Source organism: Echinops telfairi, unplaced genomic scaffold, assembly GCF_000313985.2.
Source record: "Echinops telfairi isolate 266 unplaced genomic scaffold, ASM31398v2 ScPeMD7_1713;HRSCAF=2227, whole genome shotgun sequence".
Taxonomy (NCBI): domain Eukaryota; kingdom Metazoa; phylum Chordata; class Mammalia; order Afrosoricida; family Tenrecidae; genus Echinops; species Echinops telfairi.
Window position 1 is genome coordinate 550,171 of NW_022105611.1, and position 16,481 is coordinate 566,651.

The 16,481-nt window shown below is 40.1% G+C and overlaps 1 protein-coding gene across 1 annotated transcript in view; it reads right to left on the reverse strand.

Annotated features, from left to right (window-relative positions):
• DEUP1 (deuterosome assembly protein 1) overlaps positions 1-16,481 on the reverse strand; it is a 112,580-nt gene that overhangs the window by 71,303 nt on the left and 24,796 nt on the right. Inside the window, exon 3 of the mRNA XM_004708961.2 lies at positions 14,562-14,657. Within this exon, the coding sequence (XP_004709018.1) occupies positions 14,562-14,657 (96 nt within the window). The remainder of the gene's footprint in view (positions 1-14,561; positions 14,658-16,481) is intronic.

The following is a 16,481-nucleotide window of genomic DNA, read 5'->3' on the forward strand; positions in this document are numbered from 1 at the left end:
TGGAAGGTCGGTGGTGTCACCCATCAGCAACTCCACAGGAGAGAAGACCTGTCCATCTGCTCCCACAAAGGCTGCAGCTTCAGAAACTCCTATGGGGCAGAGCTATTCTGTGTGCTAGGGTCGCTGCGAATCAGAATGCTACAACAACAGAGATTGGTGTGATGACAACCGCATCGAGATACAGAGCTAGCTCTGTTGTCCCCACAGGGCTCCCTCAGGCTAGCCCTGCAGTCATGCTTCCCTCCTGGCCCCATCCCTATGGTTTCTGTCAATCTTGCCCTGGATGCATATATCATACTTTGTTTCTCCATTCATTAGCTGATGGACATTTGGATTATTTCTATTTTTTGTTGTTATGAATAATATTGTTAGGAACATTTGCCTAGCAGTTTCTGAGCGGATAGAGGGAGAAACTGGAAAGCTCATACATTGCCATTGCTCATACGGTGTGAGTATAAAATGGTACAGCCACTTTGGAAAAGAGGTTCCTCAAAAATTAAACAAAGTTATGATATGACCCAGAAATTCCACTCACAGGAATTATCTTGGTGCCCCTTCTACTTTCTTTTAATATTCACATCTTTTTACTTTCAACATACCTAGACTTCCCTTGAGTTTTTGGAAGAGAGTGTTTAGTTGGGTCATGTTTGGTCCACTCTATCCACCTTTGTCTTGGAGTGGGTATCTATCTATCTATCTATCTATCTATCTATCTATCTATATAAATATTCTAATATAGTTCATCTATGTGATTATTGGCATGTTAGGACTTCACATCTGCCATTTTACTCTTTGTTGCTGGTGGTCCTCTCAGCCTTTTGTTTTTCTCTTTTCATTGTCCTGGTTCCCTATGGGTTACATGGACAGCTTTTAGAAAGGAGTGTTAACTTATCTATAGTTTTGAGTGTTGGTCTTTGCATAGATTCCCAGTGGCTGCTTGGCTTGGCTTTTCCTTCATTCTTGAAGGGCACTTTGCCTGGGTATAGAATCCCGGATCAACACTTCTGGTCTTCCAGAACTTGAAAAATGTTGGCCTCCATGGCTTCCTATGAACATCTGAATTGCTTCTTCACTATCGGAAACGTGTCCTTTCTCCCTCAATGCCTTCAAGATTTAATGTTTTCTTTAGTTTCCAAACGTTGACTACGATTTGTCTGTGTGTGCGTGTCTTTGGGTACATCCTATTGGAGATTTTCTTGGTTTCTTGAATCTGAAGGTCTAAATCTTATGCAAGTTCTGGAGCTTTCTGGCCATGATTGCTTTAAATGCCTTTCTCAACATTCTTTCTTCATTCTTCGCTCCTTCTGGGACTGTGATGACACACACTTCAGGCATTTTTTATAATAGGCCCCTGAGGTTCTGGTCGCTATTTATCCCATTCTGCTTGCCCTCCTTTGTCCAGACCGGCAAATTTCTACTGGTCTATCATCCAGTTCACTCATTCTTCCCTCAGTCCTGTCTATTCTGTTATTGAGTCCACCCATGGAGTTTTTAGTTTACTCATTGTTATTTTTCAGTTTTAAAATTTCCAATTAATTGTTGTTTATATCTTCTGTTCTTTGCTGAAACATTCTAAGTTTACACCTGTTACCAGGAACTTTTTGCAATTGCTCACTAGGTAACATTATGATGGCTGCTTTTAAATTTTTGTCAGGTAATTCTGACATATGTATCATATTTACATCTGTTGATTTTCTTTTTTTATCCAAGTTGAGCTCTTCCTGGCTCTTGATATGACCAGGGGTTTGTTATGGAAAAATCTTGACGTTTTAGGTGTTAGGTTAAGAGATTAGGAGCCTTGGTGGCACAGTGCTTAAACACTTAGCAGTTCCAACTGACTGGAAGCTCCACAGGAGAGATGAGGCAGACAGCTTCTGTCAAGATGTACAACCGTGGAAACCCTCTGGGGCAGTTCCATTCTGTCCTGTGGGGTTTTGAAGCGTCAGAATCAATGAATCAATTCAGTGGCGATGAGTGTGGTTTTGGTATGTGATTCTAGATCTAATGTCAATCTTGTATTTTAGTAGTCCAATTCAATAATACTCCATCAGGAAAAGTGAGGAGCTGCCTCATTACTGATAAGTGGGTAGTAGTTCACCTACTCAAGCTGGCCTGCATGTTGCCTTTAGGATGGGTGGTAATGCCTCATTCTCTTTCCCGCCTTGTAAGATGATGGCCTCATTACCACCGGCCTTCTCCTAGTCCAGCAACGATGGGAAGGGGTGATCATCAATACTAAGAAAGGGTGGAAGTCCAAGCTCCCTACATGATCACCGTGTGGAGGAGGACCTTGTTAATGCTCTGAGGGAATGAAATTCTCCATAATGTAAAAAGTCTTCTTCCATATGGAAGATGATGTTTCGGCTTGATGAAGATAGAAATCTAGGTTTTCCACTGTACAAATCCAGTCAAGCACTAGAATTGCTCTTTTTCTTCCTCCTTTCCTTTTAACCAGAGAAGGAAGACAGAAAAGAGAAGCAGAGAACTGAAGTAGAAGCAGGTAGCAGTTCCATCAACATTAGTGCAGTATGACCAAAGTGTATTCCGTAGAGTACCTGTTACAGAAGTATTAGTAGGGTTCAGCTTGAAAATGAAAATGGGCTCTACAGTCATCTCTGTTTGTAAAATGATACATTAAAACAGCTAAATGAGTTTCTTAAAAGCAGGATTTGTCAAGGCCTGTAATAGTGAATCTCTCGGAGTGAGGAAAAGGCAAGAACATTTCTTAAAGGTGTAGTGTTCCACAGAACATTATTTGTGAAATGACTGTAAAAATATTTTTGGTTAGCACTGAAAACCATGTGGTAAGAGGTATGACAAGAGAGTTGCAAAGTATCCAATGGCAAAGATCCATACATTAAATGACTACTCAACAACTGTAAACAAAGCCCAAAGTTTTGTAACATCAGAAGTGAAACAACAACAACAACAAAAAACCTCAGTGATTTGGTAAGCAGTTACTGAACTTAGATGGTACCTAATTTGTACCAAGATTTCCTTATTTTTTTAAGATTAGTCAAAATGTGATCTCTTTATTCATATACTGAAAAATCACAATGATTAAATATTTTCTCATTTTAGTAAAGAGCTATTTTTGTAGATAAAACAAGGTTACCTAACTTAAGTGTTAAATGCTTGAAATTTTGGCTAAGAAAAACCATATAAAGCTTTCAGAATCCAATGTTTGATGGTCACATGCGTTGCAGGCAAAATGTCTCAGTACAGTGTAAGCTAGTGTTGTTATACCCTACCTATGATAGCAAATATTTCAGATTACTAAGTGGAAGAATCCCCTCCATAAAAAAAATATATTTAAGGAAGGGCATTAACTCTATTGACTTCTTTAACTAAAGTACCATGAATTCTCACATTCAAAAAAGTTGGTGGTAAAGTAAAATTTCATAATTGGATTACATTTCTTAGAGTTGCTGTAACAATGAAGAGGACTTAAAAAAATTAAAAATCAGAAATGTATTCTTTCACAGTTCTGGAAGTCAGTAGTCTGAAATTAAAGTATTGACAGGGTTGGTTCCTTCCCTGGGTTGGACTAAGATGGAAAATCTGAAACATGCCTCCCTCCTACTTTTTAGTGGTTTCCAGAGTCCTTGGGGATCCTGGCTGCAGAAACATCACTCCAGTGTTTGCACCCATTTTCATAGGTTCCTCTTCTGTGTGCATCTTTACATGGCCTTCTCATCAGGGCACCAATCACTGGATTTAGGGCTCACGTTGATTCAACCTCATCATAACGAATTACATCTTTAAAGACTTTATTTCCAAATAAGGTCACATTGTGAAGTTTTTAATGGACATATGTCGTGGAAGGATGGAATTAGTGAGCTGAGATAGCCTGGTATTGATCTCTTTGAATGGATTATTATATGGTCTATTTACATGGAATGACAAATTAAAGAGACATGGCTTCACATTCATAGTCAAAGAGAACATTTCAAAACCTGTCCTGAAGTACAACACTGTCAGTGACAAGATAATAATTGCACACATACAAGGAAAGCCAGTTAGTAGACTGTTATTCAAACGTAGGGGCAAAAACAAAGAAACTGAAGATTTTCATCAACATCTGCAGGCTTTATTGATCAAACATGAAACCCCAAAGCAATGATAATTCTAGTGGTTGGAATGTAAGAGTTGAGGACAAAAGTCGGAAAATATGGCCCCAGTGACAGAAACAATGCTAAAGACAACATGATAGAACGTTACAAGACCAACAACTTGTTGCTCCATCACTTGTCTGTCTGTTTGTCATACTGTGACGGTTTGTGTGTTGCTATGATGCTGAAGGCGATGTCACTGGTATTTCAAATGCCAGCAGGGTCGCCCAAAGGTTTCAGCAGAGCTTTCAGACTAAAGACAGACTATGAAGAAGAAACGGGCTGCCTGCTTCAGAAGCATTAGCCACTGAAAATCTATGGGAAACATTGAAACATTGTCAATCACTGAAGACATAATGAATAGAAGCAGAACATTGTGAGAGAGTGCCAGAAGATGAGCCTCTCAGTTGGAAAGCACTCAAAAAATGACTGAGGAAGAGCTGCCTCCTCAAAATAGAGAGGATCATATTGTTGCTGATGGAGTAAAAGCATTTGGGACCTTCATCTGCTGATGGTGCAAGACTCAAAATGAGAAGAGCTGTAAACAATAATAATTGAAGGTGGAATGTAAGAAGTATGAATCTAGGAAAATTGGAAGTTGTCAAAAATAAAATAGACCACATAAAGATCAAAATTCTGTGCATTAGTGAGCTGAAATGGACTGGTATTGGCCAGTTGGAATCAGAAAACAACATGGTTTACTACTATGGGAATACACAATCAAGAGGAATAGTATCACATTCATCATAAAAGGTCATTTCAAGATCTATCTCTAAGTGCAATGCTGTCTGTGATAGGATAAAGACTATCCTCATACAAGAAAATCCAAACAAAACAATCATTATTCAAACTTATAAACCAACCACCAAAGCTAGTGATGCAGAAATTAAAGAATTCTACTCAGGTCTTCAGTCTGAAATTGATCAAACATGCAATCGACATGCATTGGTAATTATTGGCAATTGGAATGCAAAAGTTGGAAACAAAGAGGAAGAAACAGTAGTTGGAGAATGGGGACTTGGTGACAGAAATGGAGCTGGAGATGGCATTATACAACTTTTCAAGAACACCAACTTTTTTTTAAATCACAAGTAACTTTTTCCAATAATATCTCAACATGGAATACACAAAAATCAAGTTGACCACATCTGGGGAAAAGACGATGGAGAAGTTCAATATCAGCAGTTAAAACTAGGACAGGAATGGACAGTGGAACAGACACCCAATTGCTCATATGTAAGTTCAGGTGAAAGCTTAAGAAAACTAACACAAGTCCATGTGAGCTAAACTATGACCTGAAGTCTATTCCACCTGAATTTTGAGAACATCTCAAGAACAGATTTGATGCATTAAGCACTAATGACAGAACACCTGGTCATCTGTAAGATGACATAAAAAACATCATATAGGAAGAAAACAAAATGTCATTAGAAAGACAGCAAGGCAATAAAATATCAGAGTGGATGTCTGAAGAGACTCTGGAACTTGCTCTTTATGGTCGAGTGGTTAAGGCAAATGGAAGAAACAATGAAGTCAAAGAGCGGAGTAGAACATTTCAAAGGACAACTTGAGAAAAATCTTATAATGAGATTTGCAAATCCCAAGACTTAGAAAATGCAAAAGAAAGAATACACTCAGCATATCTTAAACTGAAAGGAGCCAAGTAAACACTTAAGCCTCGAGTTATAATACTGAAAGGTTCTATTGGGCAAGCAAAATATTGAATGATACTCCTCACTTTAAAGGAAGGAGCCACTGAAACTGTATGCAGAGCTTTGAAACATTGTCAGGCACTGAAGATCCAATGAATGGAAGCAGAACATAGGCACATATAGTGCCGAAGGATAGGCCCCTTGGGTCTGATAGTGCTAGAATTGTGACTGAGAAGATGATTTCTTGGAGTGAGGTCAACCATGGTGAGTCAGGTAACACCCAATGAAGGGGAGCCTTTGGGATCTTCATTTGCTGATGGAGTACAAGTCAAGGTAAGGAGAAAGAGCTGCAAAAATATGCTCATGACTAGAAATTGAAATTGGAATAGTATGACTTTAGAAGTAATTAAGAGTCTCCTACATGAAAAAAGCAAGAGGTCATTAAAATATGGCAAAAAGGAGACCTAAATTGATGTCAGAAGAGGTTCTGAAACATGTTCTTGAATGCAAAGCAGCTAATGTTAACAGAATAAATGATGAAGTAAAAGATTTCAAAGTGCTTCTCAAAAAGTCAAAGGAAAACATTACAATGAAATGTATAAAGACTTCAAATTAAAAAACCAAAAGAGAAGATCATACTTGCATTACAAAAGTAAAAGAAATGAAGCAGTCTAGAATCGCAATATTGAAGGAGTCTTTAGGCAAAATAGTGGATGATGCAGAAAGCATTAAAAGAAGATGGAAGGCAAGCATACAAATATGCTTGATGCAATCGATGTATGGGATGTTATACGAGCTGTCAGAGTCCCCAATAAAATGATTTTTTTAAGATGATGGAAGGAATACACACAGTCACCATTCCAAGGAGAAACAGCCAATGTTCAACCATTTCAGCACATGTTCAAGAACTAAGGGTACTGAAGATAGAAGCCCAAGCTGAACTGAAGGCACTGAAGGAAAACAAGGCTCCAGGAATGGGCAGAATATTGAAATGTTTCAGTAAGTAGATGCAATGCTGGAATCACTTACCGTATATACTCGTGCATAAGCCGAGTTTTTCAGCATATTTTTAATGCAGTTTTTGTGGTAAAATTAGGTGCCTCGGCTGATATGTGGGTCGACTTATACTCAACTTTATACATTACTCATCTTTGCCAAGAAATTTGAAAGACAGTAACTTGACCAATCAAAGGGAAGAGATCCATAGTTTTGCTTATTCCAAAGAAAGGAGATCCAATGGAACATGGAAATTATTGAATAGCATCATTAATATAATATGAATGTAACATTTTGCTGAAGACTATTCAAAAATAGTCACAGCAGTACATTGATAGGGACCTGCCAGACCCTCAGGCCAGATTCAGAAGAGGATGTGGAAAGAGGAATATCATTGCTGATGTCAGATGAATCTTAGCTGAAAGCAGAGAGTACAATGAAGATGTTCACCTGTATTTTATTGACTATGCATCCATATTTTACTTATGTGAATCATAACAAATTATGGTTAGCATTGTGAAGAATGAGAATTCTATAACACTTAATTGTGCTCATGCAGAACCTATACATAGACTAAGAGGCAGATGAACAAAACAAGGAGAAACTGCATGGTATAAAATCAGGAAAGGTGGGAGGGGGCAAGATGGCGACCAGGTAGGTAGCTCACACCAGGACCTCCGTGGAGATTGGTGAGAAGGGAGATTTGGGGGTTTCACGGCTGTCGGTCAATCCCTGAGACAGCCCGGAACACTTCTCTAAACCAGAAGCTGACTTCAACACCATCATGAGGCTCCCGAGGTCTCAGGACCACCAGCTGCCTCTTTTCGGCTCTCCAGGTGCCTGCCCTTCAGTCCCAAAGGTCAGCCAGACATCTAGCAGAGGCTTGTGCCTCGCCTCGGCACTCCTCACAGAACTTTCAGCCAGCCCTTCCCACCCCGCCCAGAGGTTCTCGTTCCTCCATGACTCTCCAGGCCTGCCAGTTGTCCAGCACAAGTCCGGCACAAGCTTGTGCAGCTGCTGTTTAGAGACCCAAGTCTCTGGGCCTCTCCCATTGCGTTTTCCCTTCTACCTTCTCCCTGCAATAACCCCTGCCCTCTGTGCTCCGAGCAGTGGATTTGCATGTGAACAGAAGTAGCGGGGCCCTCCTTCCTACCTGCCTTCCTATCAGAAGTGCCCCGAGCCAAGAACAGACCACCCAATGCCCTCCCTCCATCCCTGAACTGCGTGCCCCTGTGCCCAGGCCAGCACTTTCTGTCAGACCGCAGCATGAACAGCTACAAACAGCCCCTATGGAGGCCTGAGGGTGGCTGGAGCACAAAGGATAGGCCAAGGTGAGGGGGAAACCCCAGCGGGACCGAGGTGAAACACAACCCCTTAAGGCAGTTGGCTATATGCAGCCTACAGAAACACCAACACGAACTTCCCTGAGAGAGAGCCCTGGGCTCTGTGACTCTGGGAGACAAAAAAGCAGCAAGCTGCTTCTACAGCTTCAACAAGAAAACAGAAACAAAATCCAATGTCAGAGGATGACTTGGACTTAACGGCAGTCACAGAAAGACAGACGTTGACCTCCCACAGAAAGAAATCTTCAGAATGCTGCTTAGAGTCATTTAAGATATGAGGGAAGCGTTACAGAAAAAGGATGAAATGATAGAGGAGATAAAGGCCATGCACCAAAGGGAAATACAAGAGCTAAGGGGCGAGATAACAAAAACTAATAGCAAATTCATGGACTTCATCCACTGAATGGAGGCAGACAACCGCACCAGTGACCTAGAGGACTGTCAAGCAGAAATGAATAAACGTGAAAAAAAGTTGAACAAGTCCATCAGAGAAGCTGAAGAAAACCCTCAGAGCTATGTCTGATGCTATGAGGAGGAACAACATCAGAATACTTTGATTACTGGAGGAAAACACAAAGAAATCAATGTCAAAAATAGTGATGGAATTCTTGGAGGAAAACTTCCCCAGCTTAATGAATAAAATCCAGGCAACCATTCAGGAGGCCAAAAGAATACTAGCTAGACTGAATCCCAAGAAGGAGCCACCAAGACATATAGTAGTTAAACTCCAACTTTGAGGAAAAGGAGAAAATCACGAGAGCAGCTAGGGAAAAACAAGCAATCACATATAAAGGTTCCCAAATAAGAATATGCTCAGACCTATCAGCAGACACTATGAAGAAGAGGAGAGAGTGGAGCAACATATTCTAAAATTGAAGGAAAATAATGCAAAGAATACTCTATCCAGTCAATCTATCTATCAAGGTTGATGGAGAAATGAGAGTCTTCCCAGACAAGGAATAACTCAAAGAATATGTTAAAAGAGACCTTGCACTACAAAAGATCCTTGCCGTCCCAGTATGGGCAGAACAATACCCAACAAGCACAAATAAGAGACCGCCACACAGAATAACTCCACCCATAGGCCATCAAAGGGAAAACAGCCCCCAAGATAACATTAGCTCAACGATGGAAAGAAGGTAAGAATGAACCACACACAAACACATGCACAACCCATGGAAAAGAAATGGAGGTAGGAAAACACCCAACACAAGAGGGACAAAATGACATCACAGAGTCCACAGATAGAAGTAATAACCCTGAATATCAATGAAATGAACTCATGTCCTAAGAGACAAAGGCTAACAGACTGGCTTAGAAACAGAACCCCTTCATCTGTTGCCTACAGGAGACACATCTCAAGACTACATACAAAAATAGACTGAGAATCAAAGGTTGGAGAAAAACATACCAAGCAAACAGCAATTCAAAAAGAGCCAGGGTTGCAGTCCTAATATCAGATAAAATTGATCTCATAGTGAAAACCATAAAAAGAGATAAGGAGGGACACTATATATGCTCAAGGGAACAGTTGACCAAGAACCAGTAAGCATCTTAAACATATACTTGCTGAACAAGCGACCAACAGAATACATCAATCAAATGCTCCAAAAGATGAAAAAAAATCACAGGCTCAACAATTATAGTAGGTGACTTCAATACACTGCTCTCTGAGAAAGATAGGCCACAAGGAAAGAAACTCAACAAGGAGACTACAGATCTAAACAGCACAATTAGATGATATGACCTGATAGATATTTGCAGAGTTCTCCACATAAATACAAAATTATTCACGTTCTTTTCAAGCTCACATGGGACATATTTGAAGATAGAACACATGCTGCGGCATAAGTTGAACCTGCATAAATTTAAGCACATTGAAATCATACAGCCCTCTCTCTCTGACCACTGAGTCATAAGGCTGGAAATCAACAAAAGGAAGATGAAGGAAACAAGGGAAAATAATTGGAGGATGAATAACTCTATTGAAAAAGGAGTGTGTGCTAGCACAGATAAGTGATGAAATTAGGAAATTTCTAGAAACCAACGAGAATGAGAACATGACGTACCAAAACTTATGGGACACAGCAAAGGTAGTTATCAGAGGAAGTTTCACAGCAATATATGCACACCTAAAAAAGGAAGAGAGACTTATGATTTATGCTGGCAAAAATTTACAGCAACTAGAGCAGAGTCAACAGGACAATCCTACTAGCAGCAAAACAAAAGAAATAATAAAAATCAGGGCCAAGATTCTGGAGAGGGAAAATAAGAAAACTGGAAAAAATTAATTCTGCTAAAAGTTGGTTCTTCAAAAGGATAAACAGAATCAACAGACCATGGCAAACCTAACCATAGAAAGGAAGAAACAAATCTCAATAGGAAGGATGAGGGATGAAAAGAGGGGACATTATAGTGGATCCCAATGAAATCAAAAGGATAATTACCAGTACTACAAAGGACTGTACTCCAATGAATCCAACAACTTGGAAGACATGGACAAATTCTCGGAAAAAACAATCCCTCCCTAGACTATCCCTGATGGAGGTCAAGAATCTCAACAGACCCATATCAATAGAAGAAATAGACAAGGTTATCAAGGGATTACCAACCAAAAAAAATCCCCTGGGCCAGCTGGCTTCACAGGAGAATTCTACCAAGGATTCAGGGAAGTCCTGACATCAATCCTAACACAAAGTCTTCCAGAATATAGAAAAATATGGCAAACTCCCAAACTCTTTCTATGAAGCTAGTATAACTCTGATACCTAAAGTGGGTAAGGATCCCACAAGAATTGAGAACTACAGACCAATATCCCTAATGAACATCGATGCAAAAATCCTTAACAAAATACTGGCCAACAGCATACAAAAGTATATAAAACAAATAATTGACCATGACCAAGTGGGATTCATACCAGGGATGCAGGGATGGTTCAACATATGAAAGACCATTAGTATTATTCACCACATTGAAATGAAAAATGTTCAGAACCACATGATAATATTGATAGATGTGGGAAAAGCATTTGACAACGTCCAAACCAATTCCTGTTTTACACACTCAAGAAGATAGGAATTGAAGGAAAACTCCTCAATATAATACAAGCTATATATGGAAAACCAACAGCCAGGGTGGTAGTCAATGGAGAAAGGAGGAAAACAATCCCTCTGAAAAAGGGGACCAGACAAGGATGCCTCTGGTCCCCACTCCTATTTAACACCGCACTGGAGGTCCTAGATAACAGTATAAGGGGGGGAAAGAGACATCAAAGGTATTCATCTGGGGAAGGAAGAGGTGAAACTCTCATTATTCACCGATGATATGATTTTATGTATGCAAAATCCCAAAAACTTCACAAGAGAAGTGCTAGACACAATAGAGGAATATGGCAGAGTGGCAGGATACAAGATCAACAGACGAAGTCTATTGGACTGCTTTATACATCAGACAAGACCAAGGAAGAGGGGATCAAAAAGGTAGTACCCTTCACAATAGCCAAGCAAAAATGGAAATATCTAGGAATATACCTGACTGAAAAAACAAAAGATCTGTATGAGGAAAACTACAGAACACTCTTAAAAGAAACCAAGAGTGACCTCAACAAATGGAAGAATATCCCATGCTCGTGGATCGGAAGACTTAATATAGTAAAGATGTCAGTTCTGCCCAAGGCACTATATAAGATCAATGCTATCCTGATATGAATACCATCATCTTTCTTAAAAGAATTAGAAAAACTCATTACCAACTACATACGGAGAGGGAAGAAACCCAGAATTAGCAGAGAGCTCCTCATGAAGGATAAATTTGGAGGGGTTGATTTACCTGGCTTTAACACATATTATACAGCCACAGTGGTCAAAATAGTGTAGTACTGGTATAATGATATATACTTAGACCAATGGAAAAGGATTTAAACCCCAGAAATAAAATCATCAGCATACAGACAACTGATCTTTGATAAGGGCCCCAAAAATATCAAACGGGAAGCAGATACCCTCTTCAACAATTGGTGCTGGAAAAAAATGGATATCTACCTGCAGAAGAATGAAGTAAGACCCTTATCTCACTCCATGCACAAAATAAACTCAAGGTTGATCACAGACCTCGAGGTAAAACCCCAAATTATTATGACCATCAACGAGAGAATTGAGACAAACCTGAGAACTTTGACTTAGGGAATACATAGGCTATCGGAAATAGGGAAGGACACACAGAGGAGGCACAAATTGACAAGTGGGATATACTGAAGTTAAAACACTGTGTACATCAAAATAATTTCTCAAGAGAGTAATAAGAGAGACCATAGACTGGGAAACCATCTTTAGCAATGACACATCAGACAAAGGCTTATTACTAAAATCTACAATACCCTGCTAACTTACAACAAGAAAAAAACCAATTGTCCACTGAGGAGGTGGGCAAAGGATCTGAACAGAAGTTTCCCAAGGGCAGAAATCCAAATGGCCCATAAACATATGAGAAAATGTTCCAGACCTAGCCATAATAGAAATGGAAATTAAAACAACTATGAGCTACTACCTAATACCCTCAAAGATAGCCCAATTCAAGAAATCAGAAAGTAACAAGTGTTGGAGGGGCTGTAGTGAGATAGGAACTCTTGTCCACTGCTGGTGGACCTGTAGGTATGTACAGCCATTATGGAAATCGATTTGGCAATATCCAAAGCAGATAGAAATTGAGCTACCATACGACCCAGCAATCTTTGATGCCTGATACCTGATCCCTTCGACACCTTGTGATCCCACAGGCTGGTGTGCTTCTTCCATGTGGGCTTTGTTGCTTCTGAGCTAGATAGCTTCTTGTTTATCTTCAAGTCTTTAAGACCCCAGCCACTCTATCTTTTAATAGCTGGGCACCAACAGCTTTCAAGAAGAATAATTTATAGATTGTTAGGGGAGTGTGGAGGAGCGAGGGAGGGTGGAAGAAGGAGGGAGAAAAGGAGGAGCTGATGGCAGGGGCTCAAATAGAAAGAAAATGATTTGAAAAAGATGATGACAACATATGTAAAGATGTGCTTGACAAAATGGATATATGTATGGGTTGTGATAAGAGCTGTAGGAGCCCCCAGTAAAATAAAATAAAATAAAATTTAAAAAGTCAGTAAAGGTCCATATTAGGTTGTATTCTTCTACCGTGCTTATTCTGTCTGTATGCTGAGCAAATAATCCAAGAAGCTAGTTGGTTTATACTAACGTGTCGAGGACTTGAAACATCTACTGATGAAGATAAAGGGCATCTCAACAAAGAAAACAAACATCCTCACAACTGAGCCAATAACATCAGGACAAGCAAAGATAGATCCAAGTGAAGACTATCATTTTACTTGGCTCCACTGTCAACACTCATGGAAGCAGCAGTCAAGAAATCAAACGCTGTATTAGGCAAACCTGCTACAAAGCCTTTTTTTTTTCTTTCTAGAAAGCAAACTCTGGACAATGAGTACACTTTACTTCTGGTGTCAGGGAAGAATACTGACTACACTGCAGAAGAGCAAATACATTTTTGGAAGAGGTACAGTCAGAATGCTCCTTAGAAGCGAGGATGGGGAGACTTGGTTCTCCTGTACTTTGGACATGTTATCACGAGGTACTAATCCCTGGTGTAGGACATTATGCTTGGTAAAGCAGAGAGCCAGTGCAAAGAGGAAGACCCTCAATTAGATGGATTGGTACAATAGATGTAACAATGGACTTAAAGATAGCAACAATTGTGAGTGGTTCAGGAGGGAGTGCGGGGGTGGGGGGCAGGATGGAGTAAGCAGCCAGTATTTCATAGTGTCACTATGAATTGGGACTAACTCAATGACCCAAACAATGCCATTCAATGCAATCCAGTAATAAACCATATCGCCCATGGATTCATTTACTAGGGTGTACAAGGATATAGCATGCTTAGCTGATTATTGCTCTAAGTACAGTGGTGAGGGAGGCTTTTTGCTTGCCAGCCTATTGGGAGGCACAAGGGAAGTAAGGAAGAACCGAGGATCCCTCTCATCACATATTCAGAAGCACTCTCTCATTATGGAATAAAGCTACAAATATCAAGGTAATAAATACCACCTTTATTCTCTCATCCTTATTAGGGAGTGATGACCCCAGAGGACAATTTTGTTTTGTTTTTATATTTTGTTCACATAAAACAATTATCATTTAATTATCTATAGGTCTCTTGAGAACAGAGAAAGTGATTATTCTAGCATTGTGCTAACAGAGGGACAGAGAAAGGATATAGAGTTGATAATCCAATAAAAGAGATAAAGTCATTATACATGAAACTATGAAGGAAAGACCAAAAGATGTAATCTGTAACTAAGATGACCAAAATGTTTGCTTGCATTAAAAACTATCATTTAAATAAAATTAACATGATTTTTTATAGATCAGTAGCACACATCAATAGTTCTTATTTTAAATTGTAAGAACTGTCCTTACTTGAGCTTTTAGTGTTTGAAGTTGACCTTCATAATTCTGAGTCATCGCTAAGTTACATTTTTCCAGACTGTCCAGCTTCTGTCGAAGTAACCCCACCTGTATTAAGAACAAAACTTTATTTTGCTGATTCTAAATTTTATCTGACAAAATCAGAAAATACTGCAAAGGAAGAATGCAATCCAAATTAAACTGCTGTACCAAACCAAGAATAAATATTGGTTCAGTAGCTTAAGAACTGAAGAAACATGCTATTAAACTTAAGGAATTTAAGAAACTATTAAAACAGAAGTGCATAAAAACCAAACATTGTCTACATTAGTTATTCCACTGTCATTTAACACAAGACCCTACTGCCGCAGCATTTTAAATTAATTATCACATTTTGCTTTGTGTTGTTTTTTGGGACAGCTTATCTGTTGTCACCATTAGACTACTGACGTGTTTTGGTTATTTTCCACGGTGTTCCACTGAGCTTTATTGGGAAGGATTCCAGGTTAAACAGCTGGCTATTAACTAAAAGGCTGGTAGTTTGAACTCTCCCAACTCTGTGGGATAAAGATCCTGTGGGTCTGCTATTGTAAAACCGACCTCAGAAACAATTAGAACCGACACTGGAATAGATCTGAATTTTTAAAATTTCAGGGAAGTGGTATGATACTTGGTTTGATGTGGCAGTTACACAATCTACTGTCAACTTGAGGGAAGGGGTGGAGCCTAGCTTATCAATCAGATCATAGCCAATGAGGTCTCTGTATGGTCAGGGCCTTCTCTTGAGGATTCTGGGAGTTCCTGTCTTCCTCCTGGGAAGTGGGACACACATTCTCCCTGCAAGACATCCCTGTTGACAAGCCACATGGAGTTATGCTGATAAAGCCTGAACCCTGGAGCTGGAGGAGCCATGTGGAGACTCATGCCAGTGCTGAGATGCTTCTACCACCGCTGGATCCACAAGACTTTCTACCACTGGCCTGTGATCTTCCTGCATCATTGCGTCATTGCATGTGTTGGGTGAGTCTGAAGAGGAATTTATAGACTGGTATCAGACATATGGCCTAATATCAGACTTATGGACTTGATGTGGAGTGGGCTGGGATGTCTTCTTAACATGCGATTACTCTTTATATATGAGTGTCTATGAAATTTGTTTCTCTAGCCAACCCAGACTGACACATGTGGGAAACAACCTCATGGGTCAAAGCCCTGGAATGGGAGAGAGGGAAGAGGCACAGTGATCCCTTGTAAGAGTCTAATCGTGTGGGAGACTGGGTCATTGTCAAGACTGTGGGGTGCAACATATAGCCAAAGCAACGTGGTTGGCCACCATCGTGGTGCCAGGCAAAGCTGCTCAGATTATGTCTACCAAGAGATCTGGTTGCTGTATGAGTTACATGCTGCCCTTGTTTTCTAAGAGGGACATTACCTTGCTGGCAGGGTTGTTGTTGTGCTTCTAGGGGCCATGAAGTCGGCTCCTACTCCTGTGTACAACAGCATGAAATGCTGCCCAGTGCTGCAGCATCCTCACAATTATTGCTGCATTTGAGCTCACTGTGCACCCATGGTGCTACTCCATCTTGTTGAAGATCTTCTCTTTCATGGACCCTTTCCTTCACCAAAGATGATGTCCTTCTCCAGGGATGTCTAAAAAGTATGTGAGACCAAGCATTTTGGCTGTGCTTCCTCCGTAGCAGACTTGTTTGTTCTTCCGGCAGTACACAGCACTTTCAATCTTCCTTGCCAGCACCATAATTTAAAGGCTACACTGGTCATTGTAGGCATTGGTGATGCCATAGTTTAAGGGCATCAGCTGTCCTCTAGTCTTCTTTCTTCACGGTGCACCTTTCACATGCACGTGTGGCAACTGAAGAGAAAATGGCTTAGACCAGGTGCACCTTAGTCTCTACAGCGACATCTTTGCTCTTC